This window comes from Sinocyclocheilus rhinocerous, unplaced genomic scaffold (assembly GCF_001515625.1).
Source record: "Sinocyclocheilus rhinocerous isolate Xijiao unplaced genomic scaffold, SAMN03320098_v1.1 scaffold2230, whole genome shotgun sequence".
Taxonomy (NCBI): Eukaryota; Metazoa; Chordata; class Actinopteri; order Cypriniformes; family Cyprinidae; genus Sinocyclocheilus; species Sinocyclocheilus rhinocerous.
In genome coordinates this window covers 240,309-267,796 of record NW_015659700.1, presented here as the reverse complement: position 1 = coordinate 267,796, position 27,488 = coordinate 240,309, and the positions used below count along the sequence as shown (strand labels likewise).

Here is a 27,488-nt window from a genome sequence, read left to right as displayed (position 1 = left end):
ATCCAATGATGAAAAGATGATATTCATAGCCATATTTTCCTGCTTTCACAAAAGAGTTAATTATGAAAGGTGTCTCCCTCTAGGAAAACTCATCCCATCTTTTGCTGTCTGATTTTCAAACGTTCCTCCAAAGGTTGTATGAAGGCCACGTCCTTCATTAGAGAGAGAGGAAACAATTGGATACCCTGCCCCTCCCTTTCCACCCCCCACAGATGCTGCTCACCTGTAAAGAGATAATAATTGCTTTTTCCCCTTTTCAGATTGCTATTGATTTTCTATTACCTACGGTGACTAGACGTCACGTTCACAGAGAGATTGAAGTTTAACGATCACTTTTGGATGACAAAAAGGCCTGAGTTTCTTGACAGGGACTGAGAGGAAGTAATGAGGGGTTGTTAATAACCAAAGCTTACACAAAATAACCCTTTTAAAACATGAAAAGACACCATTGGATGACTCTAATGAAAGAGAGAGGGGATGTGTTATGTCAATTACTCTTTTAATTATTCTCCCTCTCCATCACATTGAATTACATTAGAGTGAGAGGATGAGTGCTGCCGGAATGCGTCTGAATGAAGAGATGCTGAAAATCATCCGCTTCCTTTCACAGGGTGCAGAAACATGCAGGTGGGCTGCTCAACAGAGCCAGATATTCACAGTTACTGATCGCGTTTTCTTCATGAATGCAATCCCTTTCATTTACAGTAGTGTTATGCCTCGGGATTCAGAACAGCTTCATATGTGCCTTCTTGTGTCTTCAGCAAAATAAAAACTGGGCTCAGATCTACTTGTACTACGCTGATGTTTCCCCCAAACACCCCACTGATATTATAAGCATGCCGTTCTTAATGTACTGCTGTTCATGAAACCAGCTTTCCTGTAAAGCAGCAATAGGCAAAAACACCTGCCTTCCAGCTGAAATAATAAGTGTTTGCTTCTCCAAGAAGAGCCATTTATGGTTCGTAATGTGAAAACCGTGGAGTGGTGTAGGAATTATTCAAAAAGAAAACATCCTTAAAGAAACCCAGAATTTTTAAATCAATTACAGAATGTTTATCTCCGTTTCTGTCAAATGGGGAAAGTTCGAAACATTAGAAAAGAGTAAATAAAATCTGGAGGCGTTGAACAGCTCTATGGGTACCATAGATGAAGAGAGACACCTAGTGGACATTCTGATATCGCAGTCGGTAGTATTATCTGATTACAGCTTGATTAAGCACAAAGCTGTTTTTCAACAACATGCTTATCAACATAATCGCTTTAGATACATGTAGAACAAAATATATGACTAAAGTAAGTTTACATTTTAGAGAATGTTTGTCAACTGTCAGAAAATAGTCTCTAAAGAGTCTGTGATGAATTAGTATAGTGCCTTTTAACTCCCAAAAAAAGTGCTGAGGTTTTTTTGAAGCTATACGGACACACATTATCTCAAACCTTGTGGAGGGAGGCAGCATGCCTGGTGCTGCTCGACGACCTTGTTTTCTGCCCACTCTCACATTTGAGTCCCTCCAGACAAAATCCATAATTCCTATTTGACGGTAGAGCCAGGCAACTTTTTTCCTTTTAGAGGAGGACAACAGATATTGATGTCTCTCGTAGCACTGAGACTGGGGTTGCCAATTACTTGCTGAAGAGTCTCTATGAGTGACTGTGTTTGGGTGTGTGTCTGATAGCCGTCTCATTTTGTCATGAACATACTATAGTTTCACACAAAAATATGTCAGGAATTTCTTCAAAGAGTTATTCTCAGTTCTAGAAATAAACAAACCCAAATTCGTGTTGATATTTTGCTGCATATGTAGGGCTTTCTGACTCACCAAGCTGACTTGTTTCATAGTGTCCCTCCAGGTTTTATCCACAGCAGTAAAGCGACGTCCCTCTTCAGGCATCTGGGCCATGATGTCTGGAGAACTGAAGATGGGCTCAAGGTAGAGCCAGGTGCCCTGAACCTTTAACCACTCATCCATAATTTCCTGCAGCAAAAGCAGCTTACCCTCCCAGTCCCTGAGATACATGCATACAGACACAAAGTGTATACAATCTAGACAAATAGCTAAAAAACAGCACTTTTCTGTAACAATTTGGACTCACTGTTATAGTCTTTTTTTATTTTATTTTGGTGCTGCAAAATCAGGACGAAAAAGTATGCGATCAATCGTAAGCCACAGAAGCTATTAAACCAACACGGTTCATGGTCAAATTAGTGCATGTACGATTTTGTAATCATACGATACTGAATCGTGTTCTAATGTAAATGCTAATGTCACCGTTACTCACCTTGCACAGAACCTTTCAGCCTGATTGTTGGGAAACAAATTGCTTGTTTCACATGCAAATTTAGAAGAAGCATGGGCATAGACCCTTTTTAATGAGGTACTGTATAAGCCCCAGTAAGGTTTTGCTGTGCCCAGTAAAATTTCCTTAATTAGTCATTGTCTGACGAATTAAATTACAGTAGATTTGGCTGAAAATAAGATGCAAACTTTTTATACCTAAAAAAATACATACTGTAGGTAATTTTAGTGGTGCTCTATACAGTAAATTCATCTGTAAAATTTAAATGAAATGATCTGCAGCACATACTTACTTGTTACATAATATGATATAAATAAATAAGTAAATAAACCTAGAAATTTATAAATAAACCCCCTAAAAATTTAGAAGTACATTTGTGAAATTCTTAGCGGGCCTGTGGCCCATTAATGATCAAACTCTAGAAATACCTCTGAGAATAAGCAAATATGACAGCTACAATTCTGGCCAACCATTTGTAGAATACACTTATAAGGCACAATCGTTCATACTGACTGCAAAATATGCAAAAGCACAGACACTCATCTCTCACCGTATCTCGGCCTTAAATGGCTTGATGAATGGTGAGCCCCTCATGGTCTGGGTCTTGACAATATGGTCATCCAGCAGCATTTCGATCTCATCCAACAAGGACAGAATGGAGATTCCAGTTTCACGATAGGGCAGGAGGGTGAACTCCATCCCTGCCCATTCACTAGCCATGCGCTCCATGGCCTTTTCAAGGCCATGTTCCTTACTGGCCCCTTCGCTGATGGTTTCAGAGGCAGAGAGGTGAGCTTCCAGATGCAGTGGAAGAAACTGGGCCACACAGGCATCCTCCTCTGAGGGCTTGAGGGGAAAGCCGACAACTGCAGAGATGGCCTCCCAATGGCACTCACGGAGACTGGGGTTACAAAGCACCTGCCGAAACAAATCATCTCCATAATTAATGAGCAGCCCGGCATAGAATCTGCACATAACTCCCCAGAAACACAGCAGATTTCAGCTCATTGCATGTTCTTTATTAAATATAGTTTACAATGCTTCCAGCTACCAAAAAGAGTGAGGTAATGTCAAAAAAGGACAGTTGGGACAGTGACTGAAATGAAAAGCATCATATCTCTGTATGGCACCTGCACTAGAGGAATGTGTTCCTTAAAGGCTTCCACTGCTTCCACCTCCACTTCCACAACCTGGCTAATGAAGCAGTGAAATTAAACCATTATTTTTTTGTCGTCAGTACACTTTAGTACCTTTTCCATAACCAAGTCCAGTTTGGAACTGAGGGCCTGGGCTTTTTTCAGATACTTGTTGAGCTCAGAGTGGTCACCAAAGGTTATGAACTCCTCCACTTGCTGTTAATAGCTCTTGAGATCCTCCACAACCCTCTCACACCTCAACTATAATAAAAAAAAAACCACACACACACACATTATGCAAATGTGCATCAGTGCCAGAGTGAACATCAAAGTGCTAAGTTTTTCACCATAATTTTAATTGTGTTATTGGTGAATTTATGTGTGAATTTCTACTTTATCTGTTTTCTTATAATTTTGTTGTTGCCAAGTATAGAATGAAATGTTACATTTTACTTTTTGTGTGTGTGTGTGTGTGTGTGTGTGTTTGTTTGTTTGTTTGTTGTTGGTAAGTATAGAATAAAAGCTTGGTGGAACTGAGGGCCTGGGCTTTTTTCAGATACTTGTTGAGCTCAGAGTGGTCACCAAAGGTTATGAACTCCTCCACTTGCTGTTAATAGCTCTTGAGATCCTCCACAACCCTCTCACACCTCAACTATAATAAAAAAAAAACCACACACACACACATTATGCAAATGTGCATCAGTGCCAGAGTGAACATCAAAGTGCTAAGTTTTTCACCATAATTTTAATTGTGTTATTGGTGAATTTATGTGTGAATTTCTACTTTATCTGTTTTCTTATAATTTTGTTGTTGCCAAGTATAGAATGAAATGTTACATTTTACTTTTTGTGTGTGTGTGTGTGTGTGTGTGTTTGTTTGTTTGTTTGTTGTTGGTAAGTATAGAATAAAAGCTTGGTGAAAGTACAGTATATGTTTGTGTTTTTTTCTAATGTTTTGTTGTTGCTAAGTATAGAATAAAAAAGGCTTGTGCTCGGAGGTTATTTATTGTTTTCCCTAATTGTTGTTCTTATATGCACTACATAATGTACAAAGTGTTGCGTAATGTGAAGATTTGTTGTGTCTACAAATCTGTTGCCAAGTTGACATTGTCTAAATGTTCCCTTGTTTGGTTTGACCAATTGTTTTTAGAGTTGACTGTGCTGATTGGCCAGTGTGTGGCATCTCTAGTACTTTGAGGCAATCCTGGAACTGGATGGTCTTCTCTTTGATAATCTGGCGGTGCTGATCAAAGATGGAAGGCATGCATGCATGACACTGGAAGGTCTTGCTGTTCAGCTGAATGTCTGTGAGCGAGAATGTGGCATAATCCACCAAGAAACACAAACTGCTATTGGACTCCTGGAGCTTCATTTCCAACTGAGGCATTTCCTCAGCTTCCACCTTCATCACATGTGCCTATGACAAACAGGAAATGATATACTAAAAGATCTTTTGTTTTTTGTCGACAGTAACTAAACAGAGACAGGTTTAAATACAGATATGGTCAGTATTACCTTAAGTTCCATGAGTTCCTGTGTGTTTGATGGATTTCTGAAGGCTTTATTTGATATTGTATCATATTCCTCACATAACCTAGAGATTAGTGACACAGATTACTAACAGGTTACTGACAAAATGTTTTGGAAATTTGTCAGTGACTCACTTGTTATTGAACTCTTGATGACCCTTCAACATGTGAGTGACCACTTTCTGCAGGAGACCCTCTGCTCGCTTTACAAGGGCTCGGACCAGATCATGGGAATGCACATCAAACATGCCCAAACGCAACACCTAAAACATACAAAACAATAAATTAAGATTTTGGTCATAATTCTGTTGGGAAAGGCTGCTAGAATGTGAACTGGAACAAATGATATAAATACCCATTAACCTTCATGGTATTGTATTGGATCTCATCAGCCAGCTGCCGGTTGCGTGTCACCTCCATCATCAGCTCCTGGAAGGAGTGCTGCTCCTGCAGGAACTGGGTAACATCCTCCTCAGCTTGCTGGGACACCAGCGGAGCATACTTATCACAGAGACGGACATGCTTCAAAGGTTCAGCACTTTCTGCACATATTACACATCTGATCTTCTCCTGCTGGGCCTCCAGGATCTCTGGCAAGATGATGGGCTTCAGAATACGGTGTGTTTCTGGGTCATGCTAGAATTAGCGGAGTATAAATGTGTAAATACATGACAGAAATGACAATAATCAGAGTAAAGACTGCTTTTTAAAGGAATGACAACTGTGTTTGGTTATAGCAGCTGATAATATTTAGCTTATGCAACCTAACTAGACTTCTTTGTACAGTGTTAAAGAAGTGATATCTAACTTTTTCTCTCTTTCTCCCAGAAGACAACTTATAATGTAGACTTTTTTGTGCCCAAAACATTGATAACTTGCTAGAAAAAAAAAAATATATATATATATATATGTTAACAAAGTTAACCAAGTTCTGTTTCAGAATGAAAAATCTTTGTGACTCAGTTTCAATAAATGGTCTGTTTTCACTAGCAAAGACATTTTGAATTCTGAACATATAGTATGTTTTCAAGTGCACTGAGCTCTTTTATCTCAAAAGATCAAGGAAAATTTGATTCCTCGTGAAATTTTCCCTTGAATATTAATATAGTTACCAAGCCACAGAGCACAAGCGAGATGTAACATAAAATTAAAAAAACATATGTTTACCCATTCTGAGTATAGCTTCGTCTCTACTCGAGGGATCAGACTTAAGAATTTCAGCATCAAATCATACACATTTAGCAGGGTGACTTCAAAGTCTTTGAAATCAGGTTCAAATTTGATAGTATTTTGATCCAGCACCAGCCTTAGGACAAACCCTGGATGCTCATACGCACTGACCTCTTCAATGGGAAAAAAAAACATGTTACTTCATAGGCCATGGGGATTTATAAAGGTTGTCAAAATGTAAATAATAAAAAATTCACCGAAGCAAAAAAGATTCCACAGTTATATCACATTTAATCTGATCAAAGAAAAAAAGGTTCAGAATTCACAGTGCTACAGATCTTACAGGGTCCTGGGCGATGAGGTGTGTGTAGTCCTGAATAGACTCCAGTGCCAGACTTTGGAGCTGGTAGGTCATGAGCGTGGCCAGACAGTTGTAGAAAGACTGCAGTCGAGCAACACTAGTGTTGCTAGGGATCAGTTTGCGCTTGCTACCAAGACAACAGATTTTCTGCACTTCTGGTATCCACCTGTTTGATTCAAAAAAAGAAAAGAAACAATCAAAGTTGCATTGTTTTTGCAGGGTACAGTCTGCAAAGCTTAAGAAAATTATTTGGATTCTGTTCAGCTGTCGACAACTTTTATTGCATACTGCAATATTGAGTAGTAAGCAAAATCATTCATTGTCAAGTTATTGTCCTCATCCATAAAAAATTCAACAGATGGCTGGGATGGATCATCAATTCATGTGATCGCTGATGAATTGACAAGTATATGAAAACAGCTGAGAGTGCTTACTTTTTGAGAAGGATGCGGCACATTCAATGTGTTTACTGACTAACTGCTGAAAGGCAGACAACTCCACAGATTCCTGCTCATTGTGGAAGACCTCCATGTCAATAAGGCGCAACTTCCTGCAGAAGTGAACGAGACAATATAGACATTAAAGGCCCCTTGTGATAAAGAAGTGTGCTTAAAGGGGTCATATGATGGATCGCCGGATCGGCTACTGGATGCAACAAATGCCTCGTTTATTATGGGTTTTAATGTTTTAGTCTCGTCGCTCCGGTCGGGACAAGGCATCACAGTATGGTAAGGGCCGTAACATTTCCGTCACACGCTTGAGGTATTCGGCCAATCACAACGCACTGGATAGCTGGCCAATCACAGCACACCTCGCTTTTCAGACCGATGAGCTTTGTAAAAATCGACGCGTTTCAGAAAGGCGGGGCATAGAGGACAAACAATAATGTACAGTATGTGGAAAATAATGTGTTTTTTTAACCTTAAACCGCATAAACACATTTCATTACACCAAATACACAAAATAATGTTCTTTTTAGCAACATCATATGACCCCTTTAATGTACTGAATGTCCACCTGAATGCGCACTCTTAAAAGTATATTTAAAAAAAAAAACGTACTTGTAGATAATATAATACTAATGAGATAAAGGACAATTAAGTATACTTACAGAGAGTACACTTTCACGATGTGATGTAAAGTAAACTTTGTAATATTGTCAAATTAAATGTTTTACTTTAAATTACATTTCAAACCATTACATTTTAATAACTGAGTGCAATAAAGTGTCTGAAAATATTTCATTCAGTTTGCACTTTTAAAGTATATTATTACTTTAACAAAAGCTATTTTACTAACAAGTTAATGACAAAATGTTTTGGAAATTTGTCAGTGATTCACTTGTTATTGAACTCTTGATGACACTGCAACATATGAATAACCAGTTTCTGTGTGATGCTAAAGTTTCCTTTCCACAAGGGGCTTTAATGCTACAGTGCAGTTCACATTCAAAATTCTAAAATTGTCCAGTCCCACAGTGTCTTCATGGTCATCTGACACTTACTTGAAAGACACTTGCCACAGATCTAGTACTGCGAGCATAGTGAGATTGATTGAGTGAAGCTGGTTTCTCATTCTTTTCTTGGCCTGAAGAAATTATTTGTTCCATGGCTTTGGAATAATTTCCATTCTGCAAGACACAAAGAAAAAAAAACTCTTTTAATTGCCATTTGATACACAATGATTGACAAAATATTGAAAAATAAATAAATAAATAAAAAAATTTAAAAAAAAAAATATATATATATATGGCTTATTATATGGCTTATTTCATGGCTTATTTTTTTTCTACAGTGAAGGCTTTTTTTTTTATTTTCTGTCATTTAATAATATTAACACAATTCAAAATTATGTCCGTCATTCTGGCAGATAAAAAAAAAAAAGTATGAACTATTGTTTTATTCTGCACATTGCAAACCTTGCTACAGTAAAGGATGCTAATAGGGATTAGAAGTCAAGAATCTGCATTATTTTGACAAATATACACCATTAACTAGAATACTTTATGATCAGTTGTATGCCTGAGATACTCTTTTTGTCTTGTACCACTAAAATGAATTTAGCAGGGCTCACTCCTGTCTGTGTGGAGGGAGATCTCTAGCTTTGGGCTCTTGACTCTCTCTGGGGTCCTGCAGCACAAAATCCACTACATGAAGAACAGAAGACAACAACACACACAATACTTGGACATGGCATTTACTGTAGACAGTAGCATAGAGACAGTAAGAATGCTGTTAAAATAAATGTAAAAAGGGCTTATTTCATTAATTAACAGTTAAAAATAGTTTATTAAAAATGACAATAAGAATAACAATTTTGTAGGTACAAGCACCTAACCTAAACATCAGATCTTTTCATAGGCATTGGGTGAAAAAAGGTCCTTCAAGATCTCTGTACTTTAGACCACCAAAATACAGTGCCCTCCACTATTATTGGCACCCTTGGTAAATATGAGCAAAGGTGGCTGTGAAAATAAATCTGCATCGTTTATCCTTTTGATCTTTCAATTAAAAAATCCACAAAATTCTAACCTATCATTGAAGTAAAACAATGGAAAGTGGGAGAAAAATAAATGTTTTTCTCTAGTTCACGTTGGCTACAATTATTGGCACCCAATTATTGCAACGTCCTTTTCCCACGATAACACCTCTGAGTTTTCTCCTATAATGCCTGATGAGTTTGGAGAATACCTGACAGAGACAATTCCTGCATGCAGAATCACTACAGACGCTTCAGATTCCCAGCTCCATGTTGGTGCTTCTTCTCTTCAGTTCACCACACTCATTTTCTATAGGGTTTAGGTCAGGCAGCTGGGACAGCCATGGCAGAAGCTTCATTTTGTGCTCTGTGACACATTCTTGTGTTGATTTTGATGTTTGTTTTGGATCATTGACCTGATGGAAGATCCAACCACGGCCCATTATAAGATTTCTAACAGAGGCAGTCAGGTTTAGTTTTTTTATCTGTTGGTATTTGATAGAATCCATGATGCCATGTATCTGAACAAGATGTCCAGGACCTCTGGCAGAAAAAAAAAGTCCCACAACATTAAAGATCCAGCAGTATATTTAACCGTGGGCATGGAGTACTTTTTATTCCTGTCTGCACCAAACCCATCTGGTGGGTTTGCTGCCAAAAAGCACTTGTTTTAGTTTCATCTGACCATAGAAGCCAGTCCCGTTTGAAGTTCCAGTCGTGAATCACTCTGTGCCTATCCCATTGCGGATGAAATAGTGGTACCTCTAAAAGACAGAAAACAAGATACAATGTTTGTGGCCAAACAGCATAAGGCCATTTTAATACAGGAATGACTACCTTTTATTCTAATACCTCACATCTGAAATGAAATGAAACTGAACTTACATGAACATGCAGATAGAAGGTCGTCGCTTACCAAAATGTCCTTCTCTGCAGAAGAAGGCGATCCTGAAGTGGATGGGGTGCTGTCTTCAGTGATGGACGTAGCAATGGCATCTTCACGGTGCCTGAAATCATATTGTTCTTTTAGTGATTATATGTGACAGGTATAGGAAATTATGATCCGCACTCATGAGAACAATCTTCTTTTTTCTTTTATTTTACATTCATTACTGATGGGAAAAGACACAAACGTTTCGGCTCAAAGCCTTCCTCAGTGTGTGACCTGTCACTATATGTGACAGGTACAAATTGTCATTAAGAACTCATCTTTATGCAAGTCAAACCCACATAATAATGCTGACGAGGGCACTGCGAAACTGCTCATGATCTCTCTTGGGTTGGACACCACCACGATGCCTGTAAGAAAGTCCTGAAATCCCTCCATCTTTGGTCCCCACATGCTGTGGACCTCGATGACGAGTCTGATGCCATTGTACCCCTGCTCCTTGCACATCTCCTTAAGGGAAGTTGGAAGCAGGGCCGTAGATTACGCGGGGGACGCGTAATCTACGCCCCTTTCGGGCAAGTGTGTTCGCATAGAGGTTTTCAAGAGCCAGTGTGAATAAATATAGATTTAAATTCAAAGAGACAGGATAGTCTGTGCATGATCTGATCCTTAGGTTTGCTCTGGTGTTGCTAGTGTATTTTAGGTGGTTGCCATAGTATTCTGGGTGGTTGTTATGATGTTCATAACAGTAGGGCTGGCTAATATGGCGAAAAAAATCCTATCTCTGTATTTTTTGGTTTATATATGTTATATTTATATATATATATATATATATATATATATATAACATTTCTGTCCCCCTCACTTCTGAAATTATGGCTACGCCCTTGGTTGGAAGTATGATGTCACAGATAATATATAGTCTGGGTTGCAAATAGTTCCATGTAATATAGTATATGTTTTTCATAAATCAGAATATATTGTATCTCATACTAGAGAGTAAAGAGCCAAGGGTATCCTCTTAAGATGGTCTATGAAGTCTAAAGCTACGGCTTGCTTCATGCCACCGAGGTTTTGACCAAACCTGAAAGTCAAAAGCCATACTGTTGGTTGAGAAGACATATTTGGATTTGAATTATTATTCCTATTATTAGGAATTTGAGTTAGAAGTTAATAGTGTATATCTCATCTCTCAAAGTGAAAACCATTCTAAGAAAAGTTATTCATGAGAAAGAAAACACATTCTATTCGTCTTAAATAAAGCTTCACTTTTCACTCACCGGCATCTCCATGTTCAGCACTTTTTTTCCCCGTCTTTGCATTGATTATATTGGTCGTTTCACATTTTCTGACATCAGAATCCTGCTGCTCTTTCATCAGTGCATGATGAGCATCTCTCCAGAGGAAGTCCTGCCACTACTAGAGGGAGCGTTTATTTATTTATTTGTTTTTTTTGTTTTTTGGTAGACTCTGAAAACATTTTTCATTGTATTTACATTTTCTTACGTTATTGTGTGCATAATTTAACTAGTTAAACTTTCCAGAATGTTGTTCGTTTTATATTGTGAACGAACATATACTGTGTAATCATAAAACAGAATCTCTAGTGAATTTATTTAAAAAGAAATCATTGTAAAATGTGTATAATCCCAAACATTTATGTACGCCTACTAAAGAATTAAAAACTAATTTAAAATGCAAAACCACAAGAAAGCCTTATGAGCAATTTAATACTTTATTTTCTTCATTCAGAATTCTGATCACTCTTTATTTCCCAAAAGACTAACACACAAACGCTTTCTTACGCATTTCTCTTCACACAGGAATTGTTTTAATATTCTGGTTTATCTTTTCATGTTGTCTGTGTTATCAGCTCTGATTGCGGATGCTATACCTTCTGCACTCATGTTCTGCTGTATCGATAGCCTAATGCTAACGTCGTTAGCGCTCCAGCATCATGCTCGTCTGTACAACATTCCGTTCGTTTCTTAACAGCTAAAACATTTGAAATAGGCAATGCTGCTTTAAACGAGATTTATGCGTGCATATTTTAATAAAGCAGCAGTTTTAATGCGAGTAAGAGAAGCAATCACGAAAGATTAAAGAGAAATGTACAGAAAGGCTTCAGTGCAGCGAATGATGTATGTCAGGATGGCCGAGTGGTCTATGGCGCCAGACTCAAGGTTCAAACCTTTCTGTGAAGAGGGCTTTCTGGTCTCCGAATGGAGGCGTGGGTTCGAATTCCACTTTTGACAGTACGTTTATATTAATCCTTTAAACATTAGGATTTTTCTTTCTTTTTGGGCATTGCTAGGTTCCAGAGGTTTTTTTTTTCTTTCAACAAATTTAAATAGAACACTTTTTTTCTATTTAAATGCCTGTATTTTATTGTTTTACCCTCGACTCAAACTTTAAATCTTAAACAAGTTTTAAATCCTAAAACAAATATAATTATTAAATAATAATAAATCAAATATTAAATAAAAACAATACTTTTTTTAATATGAAATAATATAAAATGTCAATTCGACCACAGAATGCTATTAAATACATTTGAGATGTGGTGGAAAAGATCCTGTGGTGGAGAATGTTCATGACTTTCAAAAAAATAATAAAATAAAATAAATAAAAATGACAAAAGAGTGTGAAAAGTGTGTTTTTAGGAAAGGTTATTTTCTAAACGTCCACAAGAACAAAAGTGCCCATATTTTACAAGCACCCAATTGCAGAATCAAATGTGACTAAATTGGTATCAGCTAAAAGGGTCTTTTGTGAGAACATTTTGTATTGTCAGGGATTTTAATGTTCAAATTTCAGCTGTGTGTTTTCAGATGTGAGTGATCACATTTTCTGACACCTGAATTAATCCTGTGTAACCATTCAAAATAAGAACATAATAGAGTTTGGCAGGTCTCTGTGTTCACACATTGTAATGCTTGTTACTTAATGGAAATACAATGTACAACATCGAACAATATGAAAAATACATTCAAATGCTTTACAAAATGACAGCATATAAAGCATGTCAGTAAACTAAGAACAGTTCAAGAGCTCTGAACACCTGGATTATTTATACTAATATTATACTTTTTATGTCGCTTTAAAATGCAGCGAGGGACATATAGGAGATTCCATAATGATGTCTTGCTGGAGTTTCTTTCGTTTCTGGCACATTTGGGACATGATTCATCACAGAAGCATGAGATGTGGTCTAAAAAAATCTAAAGTACAAGGCAACTGTCATTTTATGAGATACAGGAATGGCCTTATATCAGCTTTTACTCTCATTGAGTTCTCATCTTACTACTAAATGATTAAGCACTATAACCCAAGGTGGACAAAAACATTGCTTTTAAATGTCGCAAGCCTTTGAGCATAATTATTAACAAAGTGTGTTGGAAATACTTGTAGTATGTTGATGTCTGACCTTGGCAGTGGGTGCAGGTGTCTCTCTGAAAAGGGAAAAGCACTTCCTCCCCGTGACAGAACTCACAGATAAAGCCTTTGGCCTGACACAGCTAAAGAACACAGTAGACACAGGGACTGTTAAACACACTCAAACACTTTCTACAGTGGGTATAGAAAAGAATCACCCCCCTTTAAAATAATCACAGTTTGCTGCTTTGCAGCCTGAAATGAAGACGGACACAGTTTTGGTTTTATCCAGCTGTACATAGTGCAACTAACATCCAAGTGAAAGCGAGGTGTGCTGTGATTGGCCAACTATCCAATGCGTTGTGATTGGCCGAATACCTCAAGCGTGAGACGGAAATGTTACGCCACTCACATACTGTTGATGCCATGTCCCGGCCGGAGCGACGAGACAAAAACATTATGAGAATCAAAGTTACGCCTTCTTTCTTTGCGTGAATATTTGGGCGGCGTTATGCAAATCTTCTCACATCGTGACGTAGACATGTGGGGTGTGTTAGAACGAGCCGTTTTAGGTAGGTGTGGCTGACGCTGAACTTTTATAAAGAATATCTCTTTGGATTTGAGACTTTAGTCCAACCAACTTTACAGATCTTCTTTATGCACCAAGAGCTTGTAACACTCCAAAGAGAAAGGAAAAATTGAAATCGCATCATATGACCCCTTTAAAAGAGCTTTCCTGGAACATTTCAGTCCTTGGTAGTGCAACTGAAGCAAACAATCAACTATGGGAGGCAAGGCACTTTCAAAAGATCTCTTGTATAAAGTTGTGGACAGGCACAAGTCAGGAGATAGATACAAAACAATTTCAAAGGCTTTAACAATGCCTAGAAGCACAGTGAAGTCTATTATTAAGAAGTGGAAGGTATTTGGTACAACACAGACCCTCCCTGGATCAGGACGTCACTCCAAACTGGATGAAAGAGCCAGGAGGAAACTGGTCAGAGAGGCAAGAGGCCTACAGCAACTCTGAAGCAGCTGCAGGAATTTATGACAAAGAGTGGTCATTGTGTGCATGTGACAACAATATCACAAATTCTCCACAAATGTGGCTTGTAGGGGAGGGTTGCAAGAAAAAAGTCACTCCTCAAAAAAGGCCACATGCAGTCATGACTGAGCTTGATGCCAAAACGCACCTTGAACATTCTGAGGCAGATGAGACTAAAATTGAATTATTTGGCCTCGACATCAAACGATATGTCTGGTCAGTAGTTGAAGGAGGAAAAGGTGAATGTCCTTGCATGGCCTAGTCAGAGCCCAGACTTAAACCCCATTGAAAATCTGTGGAATGACTTGAAGACTGCAGTCCACAAACCGTCACCATCAAATTTATTTTTGTATTTTTTTTCTGACATGTTGGTGTTATATCTTTCACTTGGTTGTCATAAGCTGCACAGAGTAAATACAGCTGGATAAAACAAAAACTGTGTCCGTCTTCATTTCAGGCTGCAAAGCAACAAAATGTGATTATTTTAAAGAGGGGTGATTCTTTTCTATACCCACTGTAAGTATACATGAATTATTTTATGACAGTTATTTGTGGGCATCGACATGGAACAATAATATAATAGTATATAACAGTAAGTGCAGCTGTCTGATGGTTTACATTGTTTATTTTAAAACCGCATATATTTTTTCCTCAGTGTTGCACAGATATATATACATATGTGTGTGTAGGCATCTAAATAATAGCTGGACAAACCTCACATATGTCTATGTGAGCGATTGCAGACTGCATCAAGGCTTTCGCTCTGATACAGAGCTGACCCTTTTTTACCCTGATGAGGTCATCCATTGAGAAGAGGTGTAGTTCCTGCATCAGATGAGCAGGAAGCTGTTCAAACTCACCAAGTACTCTGGTTAGAGAAACAGGTGTCAAAAAAGAAACACCTACACACACCATACCCAACTTTCTTAAAGAAACATCATATACTGATAGTTTTAAGGCTATGGCACTGCCAAGAATGTTCATTATGATTTCTCTGTACTGAAAATGGTCAGAAACAAGAGGGCTAGTAAATCATCCAGTTGATAGTCTGCATGTGCTCAGAAGCTTTTTGATGGATATTAGTTGCTCCTGTAGTTCCTACAGCAAATGATAACACAATTAATATCATGCTGCCTGATTGACCTGATATCAGTAAAAGACATACAGACACTCTAGCTCATGAAGGACAAAAAACATAAGAGCACTTAGACAAATTGAGAACATTGTATTTGTATTTTCAAATAGTAAATAGCTATTTAATATCTGATTTCATTTAATCTTTTGCTGTTTTTAGTATATATATATATATATATATATAACATTATATACAATACCAAAATTGATCAAAAGTGACACTAAAGACATTTATAATGTTACAAAAGATTTCTATTTAAAATTAATACTGTTCTACTCATAAAAGAATCTTGAAAATAAATGTAGCATGGTTTCTACAAAATAATAACAATAAATGTTTCTTGAACAGCATATTAGAATAAATTTGAAGGATCACTTTGTGACACTGAAGACTGAAGTAATGATGCTGAAAATTCAGTTTTGCTATCACAGGAATACATTTAATTAAATACATAAAATTAAAGTTATTTTACATTGTAAATAGTAAATATACTATTTTTACTGCATTTTGATCAAATATATGCAGTCTTGGTGAGCATTAAAAGCAAATATTCTTTCAAAAACATTCAAAAATCTTAGAGACCCCAAACTTAGTGTAATAAAAAAAATAACCATTTATACATAGCTCCTAACAAATGTGTGTGTTTATGCATAACCACTCTCACTTCCTGCAGAGCTGAGTTGAAGCATATCCAATTAGAATTTATAGTAGATTTAACAATCAAGCAACAATAGTTAACAACTGTATCTTAATGATTATTATTCTGTGATCGATATTACTTTTATTATATAGTATTGCACTAAGGCAAATGAAACACTCACTCTGAAACGCTGTAGCTCTTTGGCCTGACTGTAGAGGTTCTTGGCCACACTTGTAAGTTTAAAGAGCGGTTGCTGCCATATAGAGTTCAGTAAATGTGTTGAGAAATGGCAGACTGGATACTGTGTAAAATCCCAGTTATTCAGAACCCGACCTGGAATCACTGATTCCAAACCACCGTGGCAGCCATCACAAAAATATACAGAGTACACTTTCATGACTATTCTTAATACACTTAAATACAATTTTTAAAAAGTGTGCTTTATAATAATGTCAAATGAAAAATTTTGCTTTAAAGAGAATTGAAATCATGTTTTAATAATCTTTTGTTGTGCTTTAAAGATGTACACTTATTTTGATGCATTAACAAACAAAAAGCATATGTAAAATACTTGATTTTATTTTTAACTGTAGTGTGTTATTCAATATTCCATTTAGAGTAAATATATTTTAAATGTACTAAACTGCAGCTTCATCGTTACAAATGACTAATTACAAATATATTTAAATAGAAACAACATTAAATATCAGTTTACCATAAATACTTGTTAGTATTTGGCAGTTACATATAAACATGTACTTAAGTCCCACTTAAGTACATACGCATTCTTATTGAATTAAATGTTAATATAAATTTAATATAAATACACTTATAAATATAAATTTAAAGAAAATGTAATTGATTAAAAAAAACATGCAGTTAAGCATACAAAAACATTACATTCAGTTTGCACTTAAGTATATCCTAAAAGTAAATGCTAACGTATATGCTAATGTTTTTCATAAGTGTAACACTGACCAAGAGAGTCAGGCTTTCATCAATGTATAAACTCTGTTAATGTGGACATGGTGGTCTTTCTGACCTGTGTGTTGGTTGGACACAGAAGATGATTTGAAATCTGGGTGGAGCCCAGGTTAATGGTCCTCTCATTCTGGTCTTCTGCACAATCTCTTCAGTTAGACTGATCCTGTTCTCTCCCATAACAGGGACAGAGACCAGGGGAAAAGACAGAAGTGTGTGTTTTTTCAGTTATTAGAAGTGATAAAATAAATATTGTAAAAATGAATGTCCTTAAAAAATGAATGCCCTTAAAAATGTTTAATGTGTGTACAGTGTGTCGCAGATAAAAGGAGATGCGTGTCTGTTTTTGTGGCTGCACCTGTGTGTGCTCATTGCATGAATGTGTGTTTATGCATAACCGTTCCCACTTCCTGCAGAGCAGAATTGAGGTTGTCAGGGTTTTGCAGTAGCTCAGCGGGGAACCACTGCTTCCTGAACTCTGACACCAAATGGTGTACTAAATCTTCAGCAGAGCACTGCATTCTGGAGCTCTGGAGACAACTGCAAATAAAACAATTCTATCTGGAAATTATGCATAAAAAACTAAAAACAATTACATGACTTTGAATGTGCAGAATTCACTGCATACCTCTGAAAAGCCAGGGATTATCTGTTTGAAGATAGTTTGGGGGCGCTGTCATCTAGCAGAGATACAAAGAGAAAGAGAAACAAATACATTTCATATGACCAATGCGATTTTTCTTTGAATTTGCTTCAGAATATGAATAGATTTTCTTTTCAATGTGTAAAATCTACTAACTAGTAAACAATCTGCATGGTGGGGTGGCATTCTTTTGCATTTTGACTATATAAAAATGCATTTATTTTATAATTAGATAATTTAGGTATCAGCTTAAAATAAGTTTTATACTTTGACATGCAATACTTTAATGTAATAACTAACACAAAACACTTTTTGTACAACATTTATTAATCTTGATTAATGTTACTTTCTAAATGCTTTTTTTTTTTTTGCAATGTTAAAATAGTACAATGTTCAAAATAATCAGACTTCCAACAGGACTAAAAATGCAACAGTATTACAGTTATATTAATACTTTTATATTAATAATGAAGTCTTCCGAGTTCATTTTCACTACATTTGATAATTGAGACATGGCACTAGTTGTGTTTATATGAATCAGTTGAGAGTAATATGAGTCAAAGTGTTGCTATGGATGACACTGAAAATGAGAGAATATCTACTAAATGATCAAATATTAATTAACTATAAACAACAGTATATTAATAAGTTAATTATATGCATTACCTAATGTTAACATTTGAACATTATTGTAAAATGCCTATTACTGTACTAAAGTGGATTTCAGCAAAACGCTTGCCAAAAACAAAACTTTAGAAAAGTAAATTACTGCAGAAGTAAACACTTATTAATGATGACCTGTTAATTTTAAAGAGACCAGGTCAGCATTATCTGATTTTTGGTAGGACCACATCACATACGGATGACACAGGACTTTGTTGCAACACAATCTTTGTTACCCTCAAATCCGCTGTCAAAGGAATAGATTGAGTGTGTTTTTGAGGTATTTTGTGTTTCACATCTGTCTTGATGAGGATGTGTGTTTTTTAAATGCTGCAAACACACAACCCATTTCACGGCCTCCAGCATTTCCAGCACCATATCCACAACCACAAAATGAGCATTTTCCTGCACATAAACAACAATAAAATGCACACTTTACTTTGCCAAAATTATAATATGATACATCTAAAACAGGAGCTGGATTTCCCAAATTGTCAACAAAAAGGGATCCTCTGGAGAGTGTTAATAAACTGTAATTTATACAACTTTACATATTTTGTTACCAATAAAACTTGTAATTATATGGTAGTTGTCATTTCTTTTAGGTAATTTTAATTTAAGATTAATTAAATGTAATAAAAAGTACATGAACAATATCTGGTCTTAATATACAGTAATAATTTAAAAGATTTAAATCCACAGACACAGTATGCAAACATTAGGCTTTTAAGGTTAAAAAACTTTGTTTGTTAGTTGACATCAGTAGTATTTTAAGCATACTGTTTACAGGGAATCTCAAATATTTAGGCGTTGTTGGCTAAGGTTTCTTAGTTAATATTGCTAGAAATTCCATGTGAAAATGCTTAAAAAATGGCTTGCAGAAACGATGCACTATTTTTGAAAGTAAATTCAGCAAAATATTTTTTTTTTTTACAGTGTACCTGGTCCAAACTGTAGAGGTCTGTAGCGGAGTGATCAACACGTGACCCACGTTTCTTAGCTTGGTCTGAGCTCCTCTGACCAGTTGCCGGTGGGATGTCAGAGCAGGCTCTTCTTTTAGTCTTTGACTGGAATCCCTCATGTAACCGTCCAGAAACAAAAGAGTGGCTGTGAGTGTCCTGAGAGACAGGTGAAATTTGTGTGCCATGATTATCTGTGAGGAACTGTGTCTGTCCTGAAGAGCCCTTGGGTGAATCACAGTGATCAATGTTTCTCTCTTTTTCTGAGCAAATGAACTCTGTCAGTCTATGTGGACTAGAATAGTTGGATTTCACAGTTGGAGAGATAGATAGTTCCCATATTGGAGGTGTCAAAGACAGACCAGACTGTTTCTCTGTCTCTTTGTGTCTCTGTCTCTTGCGGGATATGACAGGGCTGCTCCGGGGTAGATGGTACTCGTCCTCAGGCTCGAACAGGCCTGAATCCCATTCAGCGACTGGAGCATTATATTCACACACCTTCATTCCACTTTCATCAATACCATCATCATCATCATCAGTGCAGTCAAAGTGATTATCATTTAAATCAGAATTCTCTAACCAGCTAACAAAGCTAGAGCTATTACCCGCATTAGCCTGGAGGATGAGAGAGGACAGAACAGTAAAACACTCAGGGTAGTTTTGATTAAACAGTCTAGTTTATTTTTTAACCATCATCCGAGCTAAGTACAGTCACTGAGAGAAACTACAAATCACTAAAAGAAATAGTTCAACCAGAAATTATCATATACTCACCCGTATGTTGTTCCAAACCTGTATGACTTTCTTACGTCCAAAACAACACTGAACCCCTTTGACTTTCACTGTATGGAGAGAAAAAAACAGTCTATCTTCTTCTGTTTTCCTCAAAAGAAAAAAATTCATACCGGTTTGGAACAACACAAGGATGAGTAAATTATGACAGAACTTTCAATTATTGGGTGAACTATCCCTTTAAGATTCACAACTGCAACAATATGTAGGTTGTAAACTGTAACCGTGTTTCACAATGATCCTGACAGACAGCTGAGAGTAAAGACTCCTTAGACATGTGTTTGATTATGTGATTTTTGATCTAGCAAAGAGATAAAACCAGTAAAACTCACCATATTTCGTTCGAGAAACTAGAAGAAAAGTTGTAGCTTTCGTTTATGATATGATCTGATAAGTCTCCAGCAGTTTCACTTACTCAGTCTGTAAATATTAGCCAATGTACGATTAGAGAAGCAGAACAGTGTCTAACTTGCTTGCTTAGATGACCAATCTAAAAGTTATTAAAGTCATTACACACACTTACTGTAATCACACAAAGTCAGACATATATTTTAAACCTTGATCATAATAAATTATTATTTTTAACAAACACTTTCAGAATGTTCAGAATGGTACAAACACTTTCAGAATGGCATTGGTCTCCTCAAATATATCCAATTCATATAAACGTTAATTAATTTAATTGTACAAGTAACGTTTATGACTAAAATTTTGTTTGGAATCTGAAGCTATCAAAAAAGAAAGATTAATATGCTCAATTAACTATTATTTTATTGTAGCACAGCACACATAGGCTTATAATTTGTGTGCTATAGTAAAATGACATTTTTTATTATATAATATCTTACTATTTTACTCTCATGTTACTATTTACTTTCAGACATACTTTTTTCTAATTACGAGTTATAATTAGAAAAAAAAAATTATGAGAATAAATAGAGAGCATGCATTTATTGTGTGCATAATACCATAACAACCATGAATTCCCGAAGGGTGAGAGTTTAATATTTTATAAGGTTATCCATTGAGTAAACTTTCCTAACAACCTTTTGAATAACATCTCCATCAGTTTGCTTTTGCTGTGATCGTACAGCAGATGGCGCCATGGTAAAGGCCACGAGCTCAGTTCCATAAACAATATGCGCAGACGCAGACGCGTTATGGACAGTCAGATAGCGCACTAGGAGGAAATTCACCCACTGCTGTTGAGACCAGCATATTTTCTTTGGGATATACCGATCGCAGAGCCTTTCGACGAGCTTTTTTTTCCGACGGGGCGAACATGGCGACGCTGGGACCGGAGCCCCGTCCTCATTCCCAGCTGACTTCTGCCGTATTACAGACGAACCTGCCTCTAAACCGGGGCTTGGAGAGAGCTCTGGAGGATGCGGCGAACTCCGGATTTCTGAACCTCAGCACAAGAAAACTGAAAGAATTCCCTCGGACAGCATCTAATTACGACCTAACGGATACGGTTGAAGCAGGTAAAGTGAAGTGATGCTGTATTTATGTTTAGCACGTTGTGTGTGTGTGTGTGTGTGTGTGCGCGCGCGCGCGCGCCTGCTCTGTTAAATTGCGCTTAGAATAGTTTCAAACGGCAGTGCTGCCCAGAATGTGTTTTGTCGCATTTTAACCACTTAAAGATGTTTTGGCTTTTTAAAACTTTCACTGTAGACCTCTAACTCAACAGAAAGCGGTTTGCGTCAGCATGTCCATGAATGTTACAGAACATGTTGTTGCAGACGGGACAGTGTCCTGGGCCGGGATAAAGAGATGTGGGCTACTTCAGTTGTCTCCAGAAGCATTACAAACGCCCAGCACGGAGCTTTGAGGATGCGTGGGACGAAAGTATTGAATATTGTTATTGTCGCGCGGGCGGGACTGTCCATATAAGACTTCCTATGTGAGCAGCTTGTCCACATACTGAGTACTATGGAAATCCCCTTACACTTTTGACAGGGGATTTCTTTTCCATCTTTGGAGATCAGTAGAACACACCAATGCCTATGAAATGAAAATGAATGCATTTGTGGGTTATGTTTTGAAACCAGAACTCTGAGGGCTGATGATCATGGCATCTGCAGGGATTTTTTATTTTATTTTTTGTTTTTTGCTCTTTATTGCACAGCGTGAATAATTAACTTACAACCTAATGCCGTTGTCATTAAGGACACTCTCGTGAGGAAACACTTAAGCTTTCTATCAAAACATCCCGAACTGAAAAGAATGATTTGCTGCTTGTGTGTGCACTGCTTGTTATGGTAATGACAATTTGAGACATGAGGCAGTAGTGTTAGGTCGAATGTGAGTCAATCTTTTGAATCTCTTAAGCAAAATTATTAATTCAGTAGATCTTTCTGTGCATACACCAATGAGTGTTTCTGTACATCAGTGTGTGGTGAATGAGCCACTGAATCGTTCACTTAACCAATTTGACCAAAGCACCGAATCCTTTATAATGGACGTGTTTAAACCCCGAGTCTCGAGTCCTTGCATCGTCCAGCGTCTGTTTTAAAAATGTGGCGCTTAAAATAGCTTAAGTTCATTTTTTTTAATTGTGATTTTTTTTTTCTTTTTTTCCCCATTCTACTGACTGCTTTGCGCATTTTTTAACCTAAAAACGCATTATGCGATACTCGATGGTATCGAGGCAATTCGGTCGGTGCCTAAAAAGTATCGAACTCGATACCCAGCCCTAATTATGTGTGAACCGGCCCTTTATTAAAACACTCAGCGCACTGACAATAGACTCCAGAAAGTCGACTTGAAATAAATCCACACAATCTATTTTCTAACTGCATATTATAGATCTTATTGTGAACAATGCATCCGTAAATGTTATTTTATTTTTTTACTTGACCCACATGTGAAAATGACAGGCTTTTCTTTGGTGACTTTTTGGTGGACTTCTAGTCCACATGTTTCAAAATAAACTGTTAAAGGCACAATATGTAATTTTCACGCTAGAGGGCGCGTATTCAAAATAAACAAAGAGACAAAGGCATAGTTTGATGACACCGTGACTGAGTGTGGAATCATGGGAGTTGTAGCCGATGCAATTTGACAGGACTCGGGCAGAAATCATGTTCATGGATGAGCTAATGATTTATTAACATAGTAGAATGAAGCAGGGTGAGGCTGAAAGCCGTCGAACCGAAACGAGGCCACTGAACGAGCGTGACACACGGCTCGAAAGCTCACAAGTCAGCAAAATATATAACACTGTTCTAGTGGTTTTTGGATATTTTAATAAAAAAATCTTACATATTGTGCCTTTAACGAGTCAGTGGATGGTAATGAACAAGAATGATTCACTCACTGAAAAGATTCGGTCCAGTAGTCGTCATAATGAACGGCTGCGGGAAAAGCCAAGATGACAGTTCGGAATGTTCAGTGAGCGGGAGATCTGCTTCCGTTCCCTGTGAATTCCTCCGCACTCCCCTCAGCTTGGAGGCAGGAGAGCAGCTAAAATAGGAAACAGGAAAGGGCAGACCATGGAAATGGCAAATTCCTAGCATTCTTAAATGGTCGTCTGAAGTACTTTAATGCAGAAAATTACACATCCAGTCCATTGTGATATTTGGAACGTAAGTGTTATTAAGTGACTAAAGAGTGACCATTTGAACTGCTCATGGTGTCACAGCTGACACAGATGAAGTCATCCTTACCATGAATAAAGTTACCACAAGATATATTTACTCATCTCTGCATTGTCGACCTTATGGTTATTTTAGATGTAATTCAAAGGGCCCTAAGAAGACTCGAGACTTCAGTAGGAGTTGGTTACGATCCATTCAGGTGTTCTGTGCCTGCTCCACAGCTGATTTTAGCTCATATTTCTCCCCACAGTAGCCTTAGATTCCTCAGAAGTTGTCAGTGTTTTTTTTCTACCGACTCAAGATATTTCAAGCAGGGACATGTTGTCCTCCCAAACACACTGTCTTTGTTGCACTCTCTCCCATTTCACAGGAAGAAAATGTAACAGAGTTTCACAGCTAGTGTTAGGTATTTTTCAATGCTAATAAACCCAGTGTGTAGTGTTTTTTGTTTTGTTTTTGTTTTTATGGCCTTGAGCTCTCTGTCCTTTGGGTAGAGATGCCCTGTTTATGTCGCTTCAGTCTTCACCATATACATCAACACTGTATATAATGAAGTGTCAAAATTAGAAGAAATGTCTGATATGTAGCAAAAGTGTAATGGGGAACTAGGGTGTTTTTGATTTGAGTCATTATTTCAGGAGGAGTTTCTATAAAATTCCAACACAACTGGAAGTGAAAGCACAAAGTTGAATAGCTGTTTTAATTACACCGTAGTATGCGGTAGTATGTTTAATTGTGCATGCTCATTTTTCTCTATCCTTAAGTTCATCTTTAAAAACACTAATAATTTAATAACACTGTTAAGCGTAATATTTAGCAAATCTCAAAATGAATATCCAATGTCATACTGTAAAATATAATGTTGTGGTATCTGTATTTTTAGCTGTAGCTAAATGACTGATTTTAAGTTTTGTGTGTATTTGGACAAACCGGGATAAATATACACTACCTTTAAAAGTTTGGGATCAGTAAGATTTGTAAGACTTAAGGAAGAAAATTAATTATTTTTTTCACCAAGGCTGCCTTAAATTGATCAAAAGTGACAGTTAAGACATTTATAATGTTACAGAAGATCTATATTTCAAATAAATGCTGTTCTTTTGAAATGTTCATTCCTTAAAGAATCCTGAAAGAAATGTTTTACTGTTTCCACAAAAATCTTAAGCAATTCAATTTTAAGCATCAAATCAGTATACTAGAATGATTGCTGAATAATAGATACTGAAGACTGGAGATTCAATTATAGTTATTTTTGATTGTAAAACTATTTCATAATATTCCTGTTTTTACTGGAATATTGTTGCATCCCTAGTGAAAATACCCTAAAAGTGAGTGAGTTAACCAGCTGAATCGTGCAGTGGAATCTATTGTAATGCATTTCCACTCATAGCAAGGCACAAAATAGTTTAAACCATGTGCATCAGTTTGAACATATATGGTCTGCAATGCACTATCAGTGGGTCACACAAGTAAACAGATCCATTCTGTGTTCTCTAATAGGTTGCACTACGGTTTTAGGCAGCATAGGCCTGCTCACAACGTGATGCAGTTTGGTCTGTTTTTGTTGGTTTTTGCTCTTAGAGCCATGCAGCATGTGAGGTGGCATGTGTGATCCACACACACCTCTTCACACGCTTACACCCACATGCATTACCTGTGACCTGTGCTCAACTCTCCCATAGATGCGAGATGATAATGTTATGATGAAGCATCCTCTCTCTCTCACTTCCTACTTCTGTCTGCTGTCAACCCACACAAGCACGTTGCACATGAGCTCACACGCCATGCACACAAACCTTGTTACACAATGTAAACATTTTGGTTTCCAGTCTTTGAATTAGGACACACATAAAAACACACAAATTGTACTACACACACACTGCTCACAACACAAACCCTCTTCCACATGATAGCATTTTCATAAATATGGGCATGCAAGCACACATCCTCTCTATGATAAGCTCTCTGAGCCAGGTTTTGTTTTTGTGGACGGTCAGGGTTTAATTTCAGTGCGACAACTGCTAATATGATCGGAGTGTCGAGAAATAGTCTTTTGGCATTCTGGCAAATAATCTCACGTTCAACTTTCTTTCTCTGTGGTACTTTCAGTGCTTGGGTGGGTGGATGCAGGGGTGTTTAATGCGTAGTTAAAAGAATTATGGGATAACACCCACACACATGTACACACAAATACTCCAACCTCCAAATATTGGGTATGTGTAGGAGTGCGTCTTATCTCTGGGCAACACTACTTTGGATAAACATTATGCATTAAAGATGCACTACATCAACACCTTTCAGAGTGTTTGCTAACGCACCATGGCAACAACCTGCCACCCATTACAAAGCCCAGGCATTCACTGATAGAACCTGAAAACAAGGCAAGGAAGAAATGAGAAATGCATTTGCCAGAAAGGGTCTTTGTGCTTTTGCTGTTTATATTAATGTTACATTAACATTATTACATGTAAGAATCTATAGTAATTTGTTGCTCCAAAGGGTATTCTCCAAAAACTGAAACCTTATTTCTTTCTTTTTATTGAAAAACATACAGAATGAGAATTAATTAACACAATGAGTTTCTGTTAATAAAAAGTTATATATAAAACAAGCAATGTTGTCATACATCAATATGGGGGGACCGTCATGTTGTTCCAAACCTGTATGATTTTTCTTCTGAACACGAGTAAACGATGACAGAATTTTTTATTTGAACTAACAATGACAAATACAGCTTTTATTACTCTTAGTTAATGTTAATTTCCAAATATATTAATATGATCAGATTTCCAGTTAAGTTAATATTACATTGATAATACGTTTCATGATTAAACAAGAATGATAAACATTAAACATTAACCTTAGAATATATGATGTTTCAAAATGTAGTTCATAATACCTATCTAATGAAACAAAATGAATCTTATTGTAAAGTATTACAAAAGCGCCACAAATGCAAACATGAACACAAATGCATCCTGGGATTGATCCCGGGATGGGGACCTAGTAACATTGCCAGGGTCAGTCTCGGAAAGAGCCCTGTGTGAACAAAAGGCAGGACCAATGCCAAAGGGGTTGCGTCGTAGTAATGACGCACGTTATCTTGCGACTCTTTTACCGGGTGTTTTAAATGCAGATCAACATTCATGAAAAAAAATGTCTGCAAACTAGAATGAGGCAGAGATCAGGAAGCTGAGATTGTTCGCTAGCTTAGTGGAATGGTACGCATCACATTACACGTCACATCCCTATGTCATGTGGCTTTACGGGATCTTTATGGGATGTGTGTGAACGCATGCACTGATTCCAGAAAATCACTGGCAGTGTGAATTAACCAAAATCAAATGATCCCAGGACAACTCCCGGTACACGGAATCTCTGTGTGAAAGGGGCTAAACTAAATCATTACTGTTCAGACACTATTGAGATACTATTAAATGCTGGTATGTGTGTGTGTGACTTAATTGGGGCATCTCTGTCCTGAAGGGTTTTGGCTCAGTAACCTTGTAGGGCTTTCCAACCTACGCCTTGTTTCTTTGGGTTTGTAAAAGTGTCACAGCATTGCATGATGGTTCTGAATGGATTTGATTGCTGTAAAATCTGGTGCTGTTCTACTTCGACTGTAAAACATCTACTTGTTTTTCTTTGTTTGTGTGTGTGTGTATATGTGTGTGTGTGTGTATAATATATATGTATGTATATATATATATGCTGAACTATCGATTAATTGCATTTGTGATAATATCGCGATATGAAAAAAATGCGATTTTTCAATCGCAGAGGCTGCGATTACAC

The 27,488-nt window shown here is 37.1% G+C and overlaps 2 protein-coding genes and 1 non-coding gene across 9 annotated transcripts in view; 2 read left to right on the top strand and 1 right to left on the bottom strand.

Annotated features, from left to right (window-relative positions):
- The first annotated feature begins 12,006 nt into the window (after positions 1-12,006).
- trnal-caa (transfer RNA leucine (anticodon CAA)) lies at positions 12,007-12,116 on the top strand. Its single transcript has 2 exons — positions 12,007-12,044; positions 12,071-12,116. It is a non-coding gene; the product is annotated as a tRNA-Leu (tRNA).
- Positions 12,117-12,951: 835 nt separating this feature from the next.
- On the bottom strand, positions 12,952-19,998 carry LOC107724024 (differentially expressed in FDCP 8 homolog). Its single transcript, XM_016532784.1, is given in 9 exon segments — positions 12,952-13,031; positions 13,034-13,072; positions 13,289-13,379; positions 14,996-15,147; positions 15,307-15,379; positions 16,238-16,460; positions 18,537-18,748; positions 19,285-19,917; positions 19,993-19,998. Coding segments are annotated over 9 exon segments (1,509 nt in total).
- A 1,225-nt stretch (positions 19,999-21,223) lies between these two features.
- LOC107724026 (leucine-rich repeat and calponin homology domain-containing protein 1-like) overlaps positions 21,224-27,488 on the top strand; it is a 65,679-nt gene continuing 59,414 nt past the window's right edge. For all 7 annotated transcript variants that reach the window (XM_016532793.1, XM_016532792.1, XM_016532787.1 and 4 more), the window contains exon 1: positions 21,224-21,578. In XM_016532793.1, the coding sequence (XP_016388279.1) occupies positions 21,377-21,578 (202 nt within the window). In that variant the 5' untranslated portion in view covers positions 21,224-21,376. The remainder of the gene's footprint in view (positions 21,579-27,488) is intronic.